This window comes from Patella vulgata, chromosome 3, assembly GCF_932274485.2.
Source record: "Patella vulgata chromosome 3, xgPatVulg1.2, whole genome shotgun sequence".
NCBI lineage: Eukaryota > Metazoa > Mollusca > Gastropoda > Patellidae > Patella > Patella vulgata.
The window spans coordinates 39,500,293-39,520,115 of NC_065881.2; the positions used below are offsets into that span (position 1 = coordinate 39,500,293).

The following is a 19,823-nucleotide window of genomic DNA, read 5'->3' on the forward strand; positions in this document are numbered from 1 at the left end:
CAAGCTCTATAACCAGATGGTCTCGGGTTCGCTCCCGTTGTTGGGAGTTTAACGTCTATTCAACAGAAACTATGTCATTTCGGGACTAACGCTTATGCGTAGGGGTCTTTAGCAGTAAGTGGAAACCGGGGTTCCCGTAAAACCCCACCAGGTTAGGCAGAGGAACCTACCTCTTGGCCACCCAATCCACCTCCGTCGTGTGAAAGGGGTTGAGTTGTAGCTCTATCCATATTCTAGAATGTGGATGGGGAAATAAATCCACTCTATAGCCTGCACTGTTCTCTATCACACAAGGTCATGTCTTTAATCTGTTCTGAACATGTGGGGGAAGTACATCGTTTCTTGAACATTGATTTATAATACGTTATTACTTTATGTGATTTAACGTCCAATATACCACGCGTATAACTTTATTGTTAATGTCCAACTCTCAACTTTGTTTATTAGTCAATATAACCACAGCTCCGTTCAAGATACCGTGTTTACACGGTTTCGGCGACAGGGGTAATAACTCCTCGTAAAATCAATTCACAATTCTCCATTTCGATATTGAATTCCTCCCCATGACTAGTAGAACAATCTCAGCAAATTTGGAAATTAAATCTAAAAACATTGACCCGTAAAGCGTTTACAAGGTTTCAGTTTGTAGCCTTGTTGATCCGTAATCTCATGAGCCTTATAATACAAGGTCCATAGTAATCTTGACCTGCAGATTCCGGATGTGGCGCGTCGATAATATTACACGTTGCTGTCAAGGACTGAGGTAAGATCAACTACAGATTGATAAAATGTCAGCACATGTGGGTTGGGAGAATACTATATACAATCAATACATGTGTACTCATTTGGGATATAAATAAGCCCAACTACATACATGTATAATGCAAGACTAATAATCTTATAAATTATCTTTAAAAAAAACAGCGATGGCAACTGTGATTAATTCATTTTACGATTTATTTAATTCTACTAGTTTATGGTAATTTTTATATTATGAGAATCACCCCGGGACACGCAGAGTTTTCGCCTACTATTATTCGAATTCAAATTGTCTAGGAATCTTTAAGGTGCACTACTAATTTGTTTGTCCCAGCAGAACGCTGAAAACTCTTAAGTTAACTCCACGCCATCACTAGCAATTTTAAAAAAATCAAAAGATATCTCGTGAAATTGAGTAATTAAATCCAAACCTCCAGCAGACCAGAGTACCCGATCAAAAAGTTTGAAACTTTCAAACAGAATAGGAACACAAAGGGTGTTTCTCCTCATTCTGCTATAAATTATTTATTATCCCAGATACTAGCAACTATTCCGAATGCATAAGAATAATGAAATTACAAATCAAATACAAGATATTTATTATCAAAAATATTTACAATTCATTTATGATGTTTATTATATAAACAGTATTTACATGAACTCGGCAACCCCTGTTAGAATATACTCGATGCACGCCAACTTATTACAATAAATACAGATCTCGCACAAAATAACTGTCTTTACAATTTCACAAATAATCTGACACAAACATCGATTCCGATTAAAAAGACGTGTCATACATCATGATATAATAATCAGTTAATAACATGTCATAAGTATTAATAAAGATAAATACTATAATGATATTACATTTATTGCACACATTGATAAATAACCATTATGTTTTAATTTTTTTTTTAATGACAATGATTGTTAAATGTACAAATGCATATATATGAATATAAAATAAATATTGGATGAATATTTTAACAAATACAGTAAATCTTAATTAATATCAAAGTTCAAATGTTTCAGTTGATAATGTAAATAAAATAGGTCAGGTCATGGGGTCAGGTGAATACATTTATACAATAATTGCTTAATTTTATCTTAACGATATTAAATTTGCACGTGTTCATTATTCAAATGAAAGCCGTCTTTACTAGCCGAGTTGGAACAGAAAATTAATAATTTAAACCTTATTTCGTTTTCAACAGAAAGAATGCTAAGTTAATATGGTTATAATAATTTATATAATTTTTTATACGAGTATATCTAAGGAAGTTAACGGTAATGTGTTGCTTAATTTGCCCATACAAGTAAAGCTTAAATACACATACAAATCAACATTACTAAACGTTTACTCGATCTGAATTACACTAGTGATTCATTTGAATCAGCTTTACATGTTTTTCTTATAAACTATTTGATATAATCAATTATAGTATTCATTATTTTAAAATAAATAGACCGAGTGAATTTGTTGAACATAATCAAATCTAACATAAAACAGAATACCCGACTATAGATAATTAAAACAAGTTCCACAGTACCCAAGATAAAAGACTTAAGGTGTAGATTTTAGTACTTTCTACAGATGGCTCTAATCCATTTAATCTACGACAATTTAAACAAAATCCCAAAACAGCTATAACAGTAAATCTATTACATCTGTCTGAATTCCTATAGGTTTTTTGTCAGGTAGACAAACAAATAGCAAGTGGATCATTGGCATGTGATTTATTTGCTTTCTTTAAGACGGATTCATGTTTAATTCTGTCTAAAATGTACCTTGCTTGAAAGTTAAGTTCTCTGTTGATTGGGCTTGTTTCCCCTACTACCAGTAAAGTATTTTATTCTGTTTCAATAATTGAATTAAGTGCAAACTACTCGAGTTTACTAACATTGGTGATTGGCGCTTATTTATGTCTTCGAGTATATAATTATTAGTTGGAGCCAAAAGCAGCAACATAACTAATTCCACTAAAAGCTTTCAATAGAGCAATACATTTAAACAGAAATCTCGCAATGCAATATGGCTGTCTGGCTTTTCAAATAATTATCTACCAACGACCTGGTTGAAAACAGATAAACAACAGTTACTGTTCTTTAATTTATTTTTGTCAAATCAGTCATTTGTCGCTTTAAAATATCAGAGCTAATATTGTACTTCAGGTTATTTTCGCCTCTTTTTAACTTCAAACAAGGCACAAATTAATCAGACAAATGATTTTTTTTATTGTTTGTTCATCACAGCATCTAAAACCCGAACACCTGGCTTTTATGGTTTTGAACATAAATCTCTTGTTTCAGACTGATGACTTATCTCTTTATCCATCATTAAACGTTTGGTTTTTGGGTGGTGCCATTAGAATTCACAACTGTTGCCACTTATCCGCACGATTTTAATGACATAATAGCATTATCAGTAGATTTCATGACGTCAATGATAGAAAATCAGCGGCATTCACACCACATTTTTTATCGCTATGATATACCATTAACCAATGGTGATGTCATGGTTCCTATTTTGCCATCACTGATACACGTTTTTGTCGTTTATCGCCATTTCAGAATTAGAATCTATTCACCTTAAATCCTTATCAGCATCGAATTGCTGTAAAATTGTTACTAAAATAGTTGATAGAATGACATATGTGTAAGCTACTGTGTAACAGAATAGAAAAAAAATCAACAGTGCTAAGTGTATCGTCTCTTTATACCACACAATTAGTAGGTTATTTTAAACTATATCAACTTTTTTATCTTGATCTGTGCAAAACAAACAGATTATACTAATAAACATAAAAATCTTTACTAATATTGTTTATGTCCCTTTTAGCAGATTTTAAATCAACGAGGAATAGCTTTTCTAGAATGTTATCATTGATTTGGTTTCATGTTTTTACACTAAATTTTTCAAAACAATAGTCTTTAATAATTATATAAGTGTAATTTGAAAGTATATTAATTCTCCTTGCAAGCTACAAACGGCGCTCCATAATTAATAAAGATAACAGTATTTAGTAAATACTTAACCTCCCGGAAGAAAGAATCCCATCGCAAAACACACATGTGTTTAAATTGAAAATAACCAAGATTTTAACACATAGTGCATTACAACTAAAAGTTCTTGATAAAAGTATTGTACATAAAAGTATATTTGGCGTCTACAGCGTGTGTGCTGCCCATTGAAATCTACAAATTTTGTTTCTTATATATATATATACTCTTCAAAGAAAGTGGGGGATATTGAAATGCAAATACCTATGCAGGTTGCGATATGATAAATAGTCATGGGCATTTGACATGCTTTGAGAGTATGTTCACATATGCATAAGATTTACTGTTTAGCGTATCTTTGCTTTAGTGTGTTACGTTTAATTTGATCGGGAGACGTGTTCGTCGACGTCAAGGTCAACCGACAACACTGCAAGAATTGACCGTGGCACTGCAAGAGGAGTGGGTCAGATTGCCCCAAATCGTGATTGGACGGTTGATTAGGAGCATGCCACGAGGAATTGCTGAATGTCTGAGGATTGGTGGAGCAATTACTCATTATTAAGACAAAAATCAAAAACGTCTATTTTCACTTAACCGCCCATATGAACTGTTTTGTTCATGTGCAGGCAATTGACCTGTTATTAACATACACTGGTTACCTACTAAAAACAGCAGTGCATTTCCACAGTTTTGTATTGTTTCTAAATATCCCCTACTTTTTTTGAAGAGTATATTATATCTTAACTATCATTTCAAGCCCACTTTTTAAAGGGAGTTTTGTCAAGTTGCAGCCATGAACGACTGTTTCCGATCAAAAACGAACTGTTCGCAATAAGAGAAGATAAAGAGAATACAAGAAAGACTAGAACAGAGAACTCAAGCGGCGATGAGAGATCGTATGGTGCAATAAATAAGCTAGTTTTAATACATTAAAACATTCGGGGTTTGTTTTTTACACAGTTACGATATGATACACGGCTAATAATGCATTGATTCTTTGATCTGACGTTAATTATCCTATTACAAACATGGCCACCATTGTGTTAAAAGACTAAAATTACACTAGTTAATTTCTTACGTAACAGACATTTGGCTGAAAAGTAGATTTCTACTTAGCAGGTTATCACGATTTTTATAGCGTAACCATTACCATTACGTTTTCCCCCCTTTTTTCCTTTACATAAGTGGCGAATTTGGCATCTATTTCAGTCACCAGAAATTACGAAAGTGCTAAATCACGCAGGCTATTTTCCCTAAGCGTGTATAAATTGAGAAAGAATCATTTGAATGTCATTTGTTACACCGAAATAAAATATATATTCTATAATATTTAAATGATTAATTTAATTGGTACTTAAATCGGCTGGGCTTTAGATTCTGCCGACGAGTCATACTAGGTGTATAGTTCGTACATTGAACATCATGGATACCTCGGGCCAGGTTTATGATTAAAAAATTGGTGGACAGATTCCGTAATGCTCGTCTTAAATCTGGCACTTCTATTTGATTTAAATGTATCTCCACTATATCATAACAGACTTGTGTTACATAAAACAGCAAATAAGTATATATAAATAGCATGATGACTAATATAAGTTATATAGCACGTAAACAATAAATATATAACTTATATACATAAATATATAATATGTAGACATGTGCATATATACTCTTCAATAAAAGTAGGGGATATTGAAATGCAAATACCTATGCAGGTTGTGATATGATAAATAGTCATGGACACTTGACATGCTTTGAGAGTATGTTCACAGATGAAGAACTTATCGCCCCAACAGAACCACTGAGGGGTTCATAGTCAAATTTGACACTTCAAGAAGGGTTGATGAAAACTGCCGTGTGCTGGTTTATCCTATCTATGTGTGCTTTCCTATCGGTTCTTGCATAAGATTTACTGTTTAGTGTATCTTTGCTTTAGTGTGTTACCTTTAATTTGCAATGAGACGTCTTCAACATGATGAACGTCTACGTGCAATTGACATGCTTCAAATGTGTTCTACACAGCGAGCAGTAGCTAACATGCTTAATGTGTCACAGTCTGTGATCAGCAGACTGTGGAACTAGTACCAACAAACACACAATGTTGATGATAGATCTCGTTCAGGTCGTCCTAGAGCCACTACACAAGCCCAGGATCGATACATTCGTAAAAAGATCCTGCGAAATCGAGGACAAACGGCTAATCAGCTTTCTATAAACTTTCTATAAACACACTGAATACCGGAAAACACCCTAAATAGGTAACTCGGAGCCTGGTCACCCTCTCCTAACTTAAAATCACGACATTAACAAACATTGATTAGAGCTACGTTGTTAGCTTTCTGTAAACTTGTACCAAGTTACAGGAATTCGAGTTAGACCCCAAACGATTAGAAATCGGCTACATGCAGCCCATTTGCATGCGCGACGACCGCGTGTTGTGCCTCCATTAACTGGCCAGCACATGGCAAACAGGCGTCAATGGTGTAGGCAGCGTAGAAATTGGGATAATCGTCGATGGGCGCGTGTAATGTTCTCAGACGAGTCCAGATTTACTCTGGATTTCACCGATAGGATCAGCTCGCGTTTGGAGGCGTGTAAATGAGCGTCATGCTAACGTTAACGTCAGACAGCATGCCAGATTCGGGCGTGGGTCTGTTGTGGTGTGGGGAGGAATCATATTGTCCATATGCCTTGGCCAACCATGAGTCCTGACCTTTCTCGCATAGAGCATGTCTGTGACATGATCGGGAGACGTCGCGACAACGTCAACCGACAACACTGCAAGAATTGGCCGTGGCACTGCAAGAGGAGTGGGTCAGATTGCCCCAAATCGTGATTGGACGGTTGATTAGGAGCATGCCACGACGAATTGTTGAATGTCTGAGGCTTGGTGGAGCAATTACTCATGATTAAGACAAAAATCAAAAACGTCCATTTTCACTTTTGACAGTGTATCTCTTTGCGAGTGAAATGGGGCCGTCAGATAAGCCGCCCATATGAACTGTTTATGTTCATGTGTAGGCAATTGGCCTGTTGTTAACATACACTGGTTACCTCTAATAAAAACAGCAGTGCATTTCCGTAGTTTTGTATTGTTTCTGAATATCCCCTACTTTTTCGGAAGAGTATATATAATTCATTTCAATTCTATTTATAATAATTCACCCAAAACGCATGTTGGGATGCTATGAAATGAATAATCCTGCAATGGACATAAAACAAAATATTCTAAAATAAATATCCGGAACTGAGTTATCCATTTAAGCTACCACATACAAACAGATCTACATGTTCTTAGTATCATTTCAAAATATCAATCTATTGCATGGACAAGTATAAAGCTAAAATATCACCACGATACCAATCACAATACCAACTATCTAAATAATTACATCTAAATAAGCGAAGACCTGTGTAGAAGAAGTACACAGTTGTCTGCAATGATGAAAATTTTTTTTCGACAAAACGATGTTTAATGTAAACGAAAATTTGAAGATCTTCAGCGAATTCTATCAAAAAGTTAATACAACCTAATAATTACAATCACCTTTATATTACAGAGTGAACAGATTATCACAAGTATAGTTCACCTTTTTGGTCTTACGCTGGAATAGTTTAGCGAAGATACTAAAGGGACCTTTGTGTTTCTTCTTTTCCTTTGTGGGACTCTTGATGGGATAAACGGGTTCAACTGGAATACTGAGCTTAAGGCGGATCTGACTTAAGATTCCGACCAGCAGTTCATCAAGATGGTGGTTCAAGGCTGCCGATGTTTCAGCGTATTTACAATCATACCCAGTGGCCAATAAACGAGCATCTGAAAAAGAGAAATTGAGAACTTAAGAGATAAACATCTTCGATTTGTCTAAATATTACGAATTTTGTGTTCAAATTGAATTGGATCAATTCAAGTCCGGGGTTAAGCAGATGTAGCTAATCACATGTTAATATGGTGTAGCACTAGTGTAACCCCATGCTAAAACCATGTTTGGTATATATCTGAGTTAGTGTCAAAAGTGTTAAGTTTGTGTTAAATACCGACCTATTTACACCAGTTGTAACACAGTGGCCCACCTTTCTACTAAAACCCAGTTTTCTAGATTTCCATTATAAAATCCCAATTTAACTAACTTTTCGGCTTCTTATAGTTAGTGCAGGGGAACCATATACACACAAACAAATTCGAAGAGACAAAGCATTTAAAATTTTCATTTAGTCTTAAATATTGGATATTGGAAGTCCAACTTTTCACGGTAAGATAACAACATCAATGATGATTTAAGTCGTGTTTGCAATGCCAAGACTGTGGATGATATTGGTTTAAAGACTTGACTCCTTTAGAAGTAGTTTGATGTAGCTAAGGTTATTATAAATATCTTTTTAAAAAATAAAGTCATATTTAATTTTCTTGGTGAAATCGATTATACTTAATTCTCTTTCTTTTACACCCTTTGCTAAGCTTAGACATAACTTGTCGACGCTAGGGAAAATAAATGTCACGATTTTATTTTAGCACAGTAACGCATGCAAAGCAATCCATGACAACGCAGCATCATCATTTGTTTCTAGTAGTATGCATTTCCTAGACTACATTTACCTGACGTTAAGAGCTGTTTTACTATTAACCAAACGTATTGACAATGTTCCTACATTTTTTTTATAGAGTGAAAATGTTCATGTCGACAGGTCTATGTATAATATTTCATTCTAAATGTGCATTTTGTTTCGACAGGTGCGGTGAAATGTATCTCATTCTTAAGAGAAAGCATACGTGATATTTTTCATGTCTCTAACAATTACTAGCCTCGGGACAACTTAAGTCTAGTTGAACATAATGTCTTCAATAATTACTGCGGATTTCTTAGAATAATTAAAACATACTATATACAATTCACTCATGTCAAAGTTTTAGTAATTATCGTTAATAAAGTGGGCAAACTGCCATTTTCTGAGTAATAGTTTACATTTGTCACGGCTTTATAGGGTTAACGTCCGCTTCCACCAAGAAATCATTCCCGAATTGTGTACGAAAATTGAAGATAAATGCGCTACCAAGATCTAGAGAAACCTCCTTATTCATGAAAATTTAAACTTAAATATTTTTAAAATTCTGCATTTAATTGGTTAAAGCTTAAAATTTAAGTACATATAGTACCTCTTAGCCAATGAAAATACTGTATTCTAAAAATATTTTAGTTTGAGTCCTGGTGAATAAATCCCCTGATTATGTTATGGGTATTATAGCCTAAGTACCTACGTTCAATAAGAGATGCAACTTTAATCGATGATAAAGCGGTGGGTAACAGGAAAATCTATTTTAGATCATATAAATTCTGGAAGTAGCCACAACATCCAGGGCGGCCTTCGGTTACAATTTTTTCACGACTAGTGGTCGGAACTAGAAACCGAACGCGAATGGTCCGGACCATCGTCTGTTCAAAGATGGCTGCCCCCAGGGACACGGTGATGTCTCTGCTTTAGGCCTCGAGCATAACCCTGAAAAAACCCTTTAACCCCAAGGAAGGTCTATACATCTCTCCATGGAGGATAATGAATCGCTGTGTTACATAGTTTCATAAACAAATAATACTTTCATGAAGTTAAATTTGCGCGACTCAAATTCATTTTAGAGACGACAAAATTCCTTGTAACTTGACTTTACTTTTTGCATAGCGCAAATATTGAAATTATGCGTAATTTTTAGACTTACGTAGATTCAGACATAACATACTAGACAAAAAATATCTGCTCATAGAAGTAGCAACCATTTAAAATTCATTCAAGCTTTCTTAAAATCATATACTTTACAAAAATAGATTCTTTCTACATATTCTACACTTTCGTATTTTCGGACTATAGTCCGGACTAAATGAAATTCGGATTCAGTTAGTTCGACCAAGTCAAGAGATCACGATAACCGAGGGTCGGCCTGGCAGTCTACTGACATGTAACTGTTTTCATAGACTAGAGAGCAATGCTTATGGTATAGTTCTATAAGGACACAGATCACCAAATATTTCTACGCCGTCATCCGCGAATGTAGGGCGAAAGTTATTTTTTAGCCTTTCTCTCCCTTTCCCTTTTTCCCCCTGTTGCATGACGATTTTTGTTGACTTTTTGGTGTAGAATCGAAGAAAAGGGTTTGGAAATACATTTTCTGTCAGGTTTCGGTGAATATTCATGATTTTGCGGCGTAAGGATACAAGAGTTGAGAGGTTGGTATAAGGCTGAAATGTAGGGCCGAAAATTGCATGTTTCTACTTCCAGCTTGTGTATCTCAAGTTTTTCATGGTGAACCTCATACATGTTTTTGGGCAAGAGTTTGCCACATGTTGCTCCATCTGTGGCGGAAAGCGTTCTACCCAACGCAAATTTGGGAAAAAGTTAGAGTTGGTCTAAGATACGAATTATCCTTAAAGTCAACGGGGAAATATTTAGTGATCTGTGGCCATAAGTAAAATGTATACGCTTGTTTTAATCTCTTTCGTTACAGAGCCCAGGTAAACAGTTCTTTTTGATAAATAAACTGGATTTCCGATGGACACATAGCCTATTACAAAGCCCAGGTAAACATAAGTTTTCAGTGCCTTTGGATTCCGATGGACATATAGCCTATTTGTGACACCACAGGGTCGTTATAAATCCATATCTATAAAACGTAAAGCAACCAAATCAAGAATTTCCAGATTAAGTGATTGCAATAAAGGGTATGATATTAATGCTCCTATGTAAACAAGACCCACATGCCTCTCTATATATGAAAATACTTTTTATAGAACAACAAGCTTGCATAACCTTGAGAAGAAAAGGTCGTAGACACTAAGAAAATTTCCATTTCAGAAAAAATAAATTCAAAAACCTCTATGACATGTTGCTCATACAGATAATCATTAAGGTGAAATTGAAAACGCCAACCTTAAAATAAACTAATATTTCTGCAATGCCATTAATATCCTTTAAAGAGAAACTGCATGCCATAATATAGCACTCATAACTGCAGTTCTTAGCTTCATTATCATTACATGTACTTTTTTAACTTTCAGTTATTAATATGATTCCATTGATTGACGCATATGATGTAACAATATTTGTAATTTTACAATGATGAACAACAAATTATTACAACTGAACAAACCTTATTTATATGCTTTTATTTTTATCGTGTGTACGTTTCGAATATTTTCGTTTCTTCGTATTCTTTTGTCTTTATTAATATTCACCACAATCCGTGATTCTTTTACATTTGAAATTACCCCCTTGCACCTTTTTTTATAGTTGATTAGAGTAGGTGCCATCATTATATAGTGTCAGAATAATAAACTGACGTGTTGACTTGACTATAAGGGATGCAAAAGTCCATATATTAAAGGAAATCTGGAACCCCCCAAAAAAGACAAGGGACCCAACTGTTGCCAGTTCAATTAATACATTGTTCTTCTTTCCAACAACAGGCAATAAAATATATTTTAAAAACATTGAAATATGCATTAAAATTTCCGCGTTATGTTTCCATTCTTTAACCTAAAAGTTACGATTCTATATGTCTGCCAATATTCCCCCCCCCCCCATCTCTTTCATATTAAAGAAAAACTTCGTTTCAGATTTAAATGGAGTGGCATATCTGATATCTGTTGTCAGGTGTTTACATATATTCTTGATTATAAGCAAATATTTCAAACATCTTACATTGTTTGCAAATATCATGTTTTGATCAATACAACTATTTATAGTCTGACAGCAGCAATTTTTATGTAGTTTAATTAGCCGCCTTTTTATGCAGACTAAGCTTCGACCTTTTATCCACATCTCGTGTAAAATGAATGTATTATGACAGGATAAGTTTATATTATAGGTAACAAAATGTAAGAAGCCCGATTCTCAACTTTGAGATGTATAAATTAAAAAAACCAATGCTTGCCAGATGTCGGAGTAAGCAACGAATCATACACGTTGACCTATTGGCCTAACTCCTTAACATATTGTGATAGTGCTTTTGATTTTTACATATATTTTTCTATTGTCGAGTAGGAAACCGTCATGACATCGATATTTTTTGTGGTTATTTATTGTATAACAATCACCAAGGTTCATCATAGGTCACGTTATCGAAATCTCTCACGGTAAATTTATCGGCCATATTACTATGTGTATGACGTCATTAATTCGTATGGCGTTAAAAGATGGAGGTATAATAATACAGCCCATATGGCAGTCTGTTCGGTTAATTATAGATGGCCGAGATAAACAAACAGACCTTTTACTTGACTTTTACTATATAAGTCCCATTTATCTCGATACCATTATTGTAAATATGCTGTTATTGCCCCATAATTCAACTAAATGAAAAGTAATTTCTTGAGGGGAAATTATTTCTAACAGCATTTCCATAACTGTGATATTTGAACAATAATTAAGTACACGCAGCAGAGGAGGACTTCAAATTTCCGAACTTGAGAAGCAAGAACTATGCTATCCCATTAATTTGTTCCCAAACAACCCCGTGATAATGTATTAAAGGCAAATAATTCAAATGTTATTTAAAAAATTAAAACCAAACCTAAACTCCATAGTCCAGATGGGTTTTGTATCTGGATAGAATTTAGATCTAGATGAAAAAAATGCCATTAGATATTAAACATTAAATATAAGAAAAGTTATAGTAATGTTTTTTGTTTTCTTGAAATGGATACCGCATGTTCTACATTGTTTTAAAGTTTAACGATCACAAAACAGATAAATGACTTGGCAAAAATGACATATCAGCTAAAATTAAGTTTTATTCTAAGAAAATAGAGGTACTTGGAGTTCTTCAAAATTGATCGTAAATCATTATAGTCTTAATTGAAGAATCACAATTGTTTACTTGAACCAATTGTTTACGTTGCACTTGGCCAACCTTGGCTTGGTGGGTAGAAATAGAACACACTACGTTATAAATCAATATACCAAACAAATTTAGCTATTTTTAGTCATTGATTAAATATAGTTAATTGTCATATATTTGATTAAAGAGAAAATAATTGAAATTTGTTCATTATGTTCTTTTTCCTCTTGTGTAACAGAGTTATATTTAATACTTAAAGATAAACGAGATAACCTTTTATTATATTCACCTATTTCTTATTTTAGTTTTAATTTTTTCATCTTTTGCAGGCATAAGTTTTATATTCATACAAAATCATATCACCAGATAATTTAAATATGTATTTGCTGTTTATATTATTTTGACATTTATTATATTATACATTTTGATTTTACTCAAAAATTTACTTTTTGAGAACTTCTTATCAGGGCCGGTGGAAGCAATTCTTGAATTGGGGGGGGGGGGTACCATCCTAGGATTTTAGGCGAGAGGCCAGGGGCCGTCAAGGCCCCGAAAGCTCCCGGGGGTCTAGATCACGCTTTCTAAGCGATTTCTGGTTAGTAAAATTACTCAGCAGTGAAGTGAAGTATTAATTCTTTTTGAAATCCTTTACCATGAAAGCACTGCAATCGATGGTACTTTCCTGTGATGCTGAATTGGACAAATATGTGCATAATAATACCAAGGTTGTGGACACTCTAGCAGTCACAATTTTTATCCGATTTTGATGAAACTTACAATGTATGTGTATAACCCAAATATCTCGATTCCTGGCAATGTTGACGTATATCGGACCGTAACCTTTTGGATTAGGGCCTCTGATTGTACGAAAAAAAAAAAGAATTTTAGCTTAAATTGTGAACCCTCGATAGAGGTCACAATTTTTAATGATTGTAATAATCGTCCAAATATATAACCGTTACATTGCACCATAATTATGGTTGAGTGCGAATTTCCTCAGATGAAAATTAAACAATGTGTTAAAGATCAAAAGTTCTTGGATAAGTTTTCCTTTGGTACGCATCAGACCGTCTATTCAAGAGCTATAGCCCACGCTATAGCATGTGAGAACCAGCGGCTGCCAGGCAGGATACACCCACATTTTGCAAGAGATAGATAGAGAACAAGCTAAAAACAAATATGATTCTTTGTACAATCAGGGGCAATAATCCAGAAAGTAATGATCTGAAATGCGCAAATATCAAAAGGGACTGAGATCGTTGGGATATAAAGATATGTTTTAAGTTTCATCAAAATCGGATAAAAATTGTGACCTCTAGAGTGTCCACAACCTAGAGGATCATTTCATTTTTCCCGATATTTGTTTTTCCCGAAATTCGAATTCAACCTTCATTACGGTGGAATGGTGATATATTTAAATGGTTTTTGAAATCGGAAAAGAAATTGTGACCTCTAGAGAATGCGCAAGCTAAACATGCAATTTTATGAAAAAATCAGGGGCCATAATCCAGGAAGTTACGTTTGGATATGCGCGATTATCAAAAGGAACCAAGATTTTAATGTGTAACGGTGATATATTCACGCGTTCTTTTATATCGGATAAAAATCGTGACCTCTAAAAGGGACCACAAGCTAAAAACGTGATTTTTTGTACAATCAATGGCCTTAATTCAGGAAGCTACGATCCGATATAGGGAAATATCGAATGGAACCAAGATCTGTGGGTCATAAACATGTATTTCAAGTTTCATCAAAATCGGATCGACATTGTGACCTTTAGCGGGTCCACAACCTTGATATACCAGATGGGGCGGACTTTTTGTCCGGCAGTTTTGGTCTGATTTTCACGAAATTCGAACTTAAACATCATTATGGTTTAACGGTGATATATCCAAACGTTTTTTTTAAAATCGGATAATAATTGTGACCTCTAGAGGGACCACAAGCTAAAAACGCGATTTTTCGTACAATCAGGGGCCATAATTCAGGAAGTTACGGTCCGATATGCCCGAATATCGAAATTAACCAAGATCTTTTGGTTATAAACATTCCCTTCAAAATCAGATGACAATTGTGACCTCTAGAGTGTCCACAACCTGGATATACCATATGTTTACACATCTGCGTATGAGGGGCGGCCATTTTGTTTGGCAGTTTTGGTCCCATTTTCACGACATTCGAACTCAACCATCATTAGAGTGTAACAGTGATGTATTCAAACGTTTTTTTTTAAATTGGATAAAAATTGTTATCTCTAGAGGGACCACAAGTTTAAAACACGATTTTTCATACAATAAAAGGTCATAATTCAGGAAGTTACTATCCGATATGCGCGAATATCGAAAGGAGCCAAGATCTCTGTGATATAAGCATAAATTTAAGGTTGTATCAAAATTGGGAAAAAATTGTGCCCTCTAGAGGGTCAACAACCTTGATATACAACATATTTACACCATTTGCGTTATACGAGGGGCGGCCATTTTGTCCGTCAGTTTTGGTCCGATTTTCACGAAATTCGAACTGAACCATTATTAGGGTGTAACGGTGATATATTCACACGTTTTTTTTTTTTAAATCGGATAATAATTGTGACCTCTAGAGAGATCACCAGCTAAAAACGTGATTTTTCGTACAGTCAAGGGCCATAATTCAGGAAGTTAAGATCCGATATGCGCAATTATCGAAAGGAACCAAGATAGTTGGGTTATAAACATGTATTTCAAGTTTCATCAAACCCGGATCAAAATTGTGATCTCTAGAGAGTCCACAACCTTGATATATCATATTTTTACACAGTTTTCATACGATGGGCGGTCATTTTGTCCTGCAGTTTTGGTCCCAATTACACGAAATTCAAACCCAACCGTCATTAAGGAGTAACGGTGATATATTCAAACGTTTTTTTTTAAATCGGAATAAAATTGCGACCTTCATAAGGTCCACAAGCTAAAAAAAAAACGTGATTTTTCGTACAATCAGGGGTCATAATTCAGGAAGTTACGGTCTGATATGCGCGAATATCGAAAGGAACCAAGATCTTTGGGTTATAAACTTACATTTCAAATTTCAACAAAATCAGATAAAAATTGATTTTTCGTACAATCAGGGGTCATAATTCAGGAAGTTACAGTCTGATTTGCGCGAATATCGAAAGGATCCAAGATCTTTGGGTTATAAACTTACATTTCAAATTTCAACAAAATCAGACAAAAATTGGAACCTCTATAGGAGCCACAAGCTAAAAACGCGATTTTTCGTACAATCAGGGTCCATAATTCTTGAAGTTACGGTCCGATACATGCCAATATCGAAAGGAACCGAGATCTTTGAGAGATAAACCCATATTTCAAGTTACGTTGAAATCGGATAATAATTGTGACCTGTAGAGTGTCCACAAACAATTGTGGGCGTCTGGACGAACAGGGGCGACGACAATATACGTCCGCATGAAAATGTGGGCGTATAAAAACTCTATCCACAACGGAAATCAGTTAACTAATCGCAACCTTCGCAACTGCGGGGCTCTTAATTACCCAGGGATCAGTATAGTGCATAGAATGGTTTTTCCTTCTGGAAGCTTACGTTCTACTTCTAGAAGTCTCACTTCTATGTCAAAACCAGGCTGGATAAAAGAGTACTTGCGACTAAATTATTGTGGGGGGGGGGGCTGGTTATACAGACGATGTTTAATTTATTTCTGAATAGTTAATGTTATTTCAAGATTCGCTCGTATCCGATCTGTAAAACCAATGAAAAATGGGTACGTTAAGGTCGAGAAAAGTTGGTTGGTGCATTACAAACATCGACGTGCCATATTTTTTTATACTGGCACCGAAGGTATATTTGTTAATACGAGGAAATGATTATAAATCAAGTTGATAACTCTTAAAAATACAGGGTACTAGGTATAAGGCTGCTGAGATGAGAACCACATGTTTTATATTTAATAATGAGTTATATTTTCAGTTGCCGTTAATTCTTTTAAAAAGTTGACAGTATTCAATGTCGTATTTGAACATTTAAAACTAAACGTCCACTTGAGATAATTATTACATTAGGACGATATATTGACTCCAGTCCATATTAAATCAACTTCCTCATAATATCCCATCACGGGTATAGTTTGTGCCAAGAAGTTTTCAAAATCCCGAACTACATTGTAGAGATTCACAAGTAACGCAGTCAGATTGGCTTCATCAACATCTAGCGTTTGTGGAGAAAGCTAGGAAAATATCTCTTGTTTTACAAAGTTCATTGCTCCCAACTAGTTTCATTAGTTTGTCAACGAAAGGCAGGTTATTAATTTAAAAGACACAATAGTCCAGACTAAAAGGCAAATATAGACGAGGAAAATAAGTAATCGTATCATAAGGCATCTTGTTTTCAAAAATGATTAATTTTTACTTGGGTTCAGGTCATTTAAGTAAGTTCTATTAATTTCATGCAGTCATGTGTATCTTGTCGGCACTGAAAAATATCAAAAAATCTATATCCATGAACATCGAGCTTGTTTGTTTTAAGCATCTAAATTACTATTCAAAAACACATTTTCATCCCGGTTTTTTGGGTCAAATTTAAAATGAATATTGACCTTTGGTACGTTGTTGCTTCAATGTAAATAACATCACCTCAGATATTGACTTAACCTTGAGATATTTGTTATTGGTAGTAGAAAGACGGTACAGTATATGAGCTGTTTAACAGAACCATAATCTGATCGCCATAATAGAAAGCAGTATCGAGTACCTGGGCTTTACCTACATGTTTGTATAATATAGTATATGTTATATAAATAGCTTACTTGTCGATTCTACCTATATGATTAACGAGTTTCTGGGGTGAAGAGTTTAAAATCTGTGAAAGAAGACATTAAGGGATTAGTTTACACCAGTGGTGCAGCTGCTTTCTTTTTCTTACTATGGCATGTCGTATTTACATATAGTAATGAAAACCCCATTCTGTAAGCCGTTCGTGTTTTTCTTTTAAAAATCTATATATACCGTTTTTTTGAAACGTAAAACAGAATCATGCTATACCGCGATTTAATCTTTGGTGCATCTTGACAATCTATTGCATATTCTAATGTCAGCAGTGATCGGCAAAATTGATCAAATTAGGGTTACAAGAAATTGAATACCAAAGGAATACCACTAACTGATAATGGAAAATAAAAAATAAGTCTACTATTTTATATAATAATGATTTTCCGGCGTGATTTCCCTTTGTCAGTGATGCAGGACGGAGGGCCTACCAAGGGCAGTTGTCTAGTCGTTCGAATGGGACGAAATACCGAGGTCCCGTGTACACATTGGTGTGAACATAAAAAAATTCGATATAAGAGTAGGCAATAGCGGTGTCCGTCTTCATTAGCCCAGTCGGAGCAGAACAAGAGGACGTTAACCCCATATCATTTCATTTCATTTCGATACAATAATGGTACAGCCTACTCTTATGTCTATGGAAAGAGATACGTTGAAGATGTTGGTAATAATCTGTAGCTTCTCAACAAACATATGATGGATTCGCATCTGCCAACGAAGTAGACCTACATTTATAATGTAAATATGATCTATTTATTTTACTGACGATGTGTAGACTATCTGTTAACAACCATGCTATTATATTGACATGTATAACTTGATCACCTGTTACCAGTTGTTGAAGAAATACAGACACAGATGGACTGCACACCATTAAAACAAAATAGGCATCAAGGGTTCGTTGCCAAGACCGCCATGCTGTAAGTCCGGATCATTGAAGTATGTTTTCATAGTAAAGAACACGGCAATGCGAAGTTCAAGATTAGTGTTGCTAAGGTTTGTATGGCGACAGGTTTCGAACCTGTGCTGTGGATCGTCCAAGTTATAAAAGGTTATGTTCCGCTTTTTCGTAGCGCGACAAAAAATAAGAATGTTCGTTTGACAGCGGGGTCGTTGCCCCGGTCGCATCGAAGATTTTCATATCTGCAAGGACACACTGCATACTTATTCAAGAAAGATATTGACTAACACCAAACAAACACCATATTATTGCTTTTGGCGAGAAAACATACTGTAATAGACTGTTTGCTAACAGAAACATAACCTTGTGTACATAAATATAAACTAAGTGTACACATGTTGCTAACTTAAGAGTAATTTAAGTCGATATCGGTCAATTGTACTTTGTACTGTCTGTCAGATGCAGTAGTTCCAATCCTTACAAAATTTGAAACCATATCATTAACTCTAGAATTTATACATGTTGTCTGTCCGATATTTCGGGCTCTACGCTAGTCGAATGGTCAGGTCGCTGAACTTTTGACCAGAATGTCGCTTGTACGGATGCCTGTGATCTTACTCATCAGTTATAACGCTGACAACATTGTCAATCGTTGAGATAGGGTAGAAAATCCGAAATCCCCCGTTGATAACACACATTGGCGTAAACGTTAAAGAAACTTAACAGGCGATAGTCGATTAAAATTTAATAGAAACATTGAGATTATACATTGTTTTCTAATTAAACCATTATATAATTCATGATTATAATTTTAAACCATATATTTATATTTCTATAAATAACGTCTTACCGGAGATGATGTTATAGTCCCGGTTTGTTTTCAGGTCGTATAATTATATGTGTTATATTTATATAATATAAATATCTATTAAATAAATAGTGTTAAAGAAAAAACCTATAGGTAACCAATTCCATTAAATTCCGTCTTCTTTGAAAACACTGAGTCTTGTCCATTTGATCTAACCCAAGTTTCTTTTAATCTGTGGTTAATACATTTTCTGTATTATAATCTGGAGGATCCATACGGATATTACTGACATTTTTTTAAAAATAATCTTCAAGATGCTTCTTAAAAATGACAACAGTAATCAGTTTTTGTCAAGGCAGATACAAAGATACGATAACGAATTGCTGTTCATATGGCCATCAATGTCATCATTGTCACCATATACGATGCATGGTAACATGAAACAGTTTAAATTAATTGTGTATAAAGTATGGCCTATGTAGATAAATGTATGTATGAGTACTTACTATAAGATATTAATTACTAGAGCTTTTATGTACGTACTATAATTAGCAAACATTCTTGCCTTTTGTAATATGTTTATTTGCGTAGTTTAGATGATTGCATTCGCAGGTACAACCTTGAACTGTTTAGTTCTGTCAATTTTTTGAATGACGTGTTCCCTGGATACTGTTATAGATCTCGATTTCCAACACAGTCGGGCAATTC

General features: G+C 34.7%; 1 protein-coding gene across 1 annotated transcript in view; it reads right to left on the bottom strand.

Annotated features, from left to right (window-relative positions):
* Positions 1 to 1,341: 1,341 nt before the first annotated feature.
* The window catches only part of LOC126815324 (GTP-binding protein RAD), a 55,467-nt gene continuing 36,985 nt past the window's right edge, over positions 1,342 to 19,823 (bottom strand). The window contains exon 4 of the mRNA XM_050540901.1: positions 1,342 to 7,579. Within this exon, the coding sequence (XP_050396858.1) occupies positions 7,317 to 7,579 (263 nt within the window). The 3' untranslated portion in view covers positions 1,342 to 7,316. The remainder of the gene's footprint in view (positions 7,580 to 19,823) is intronic.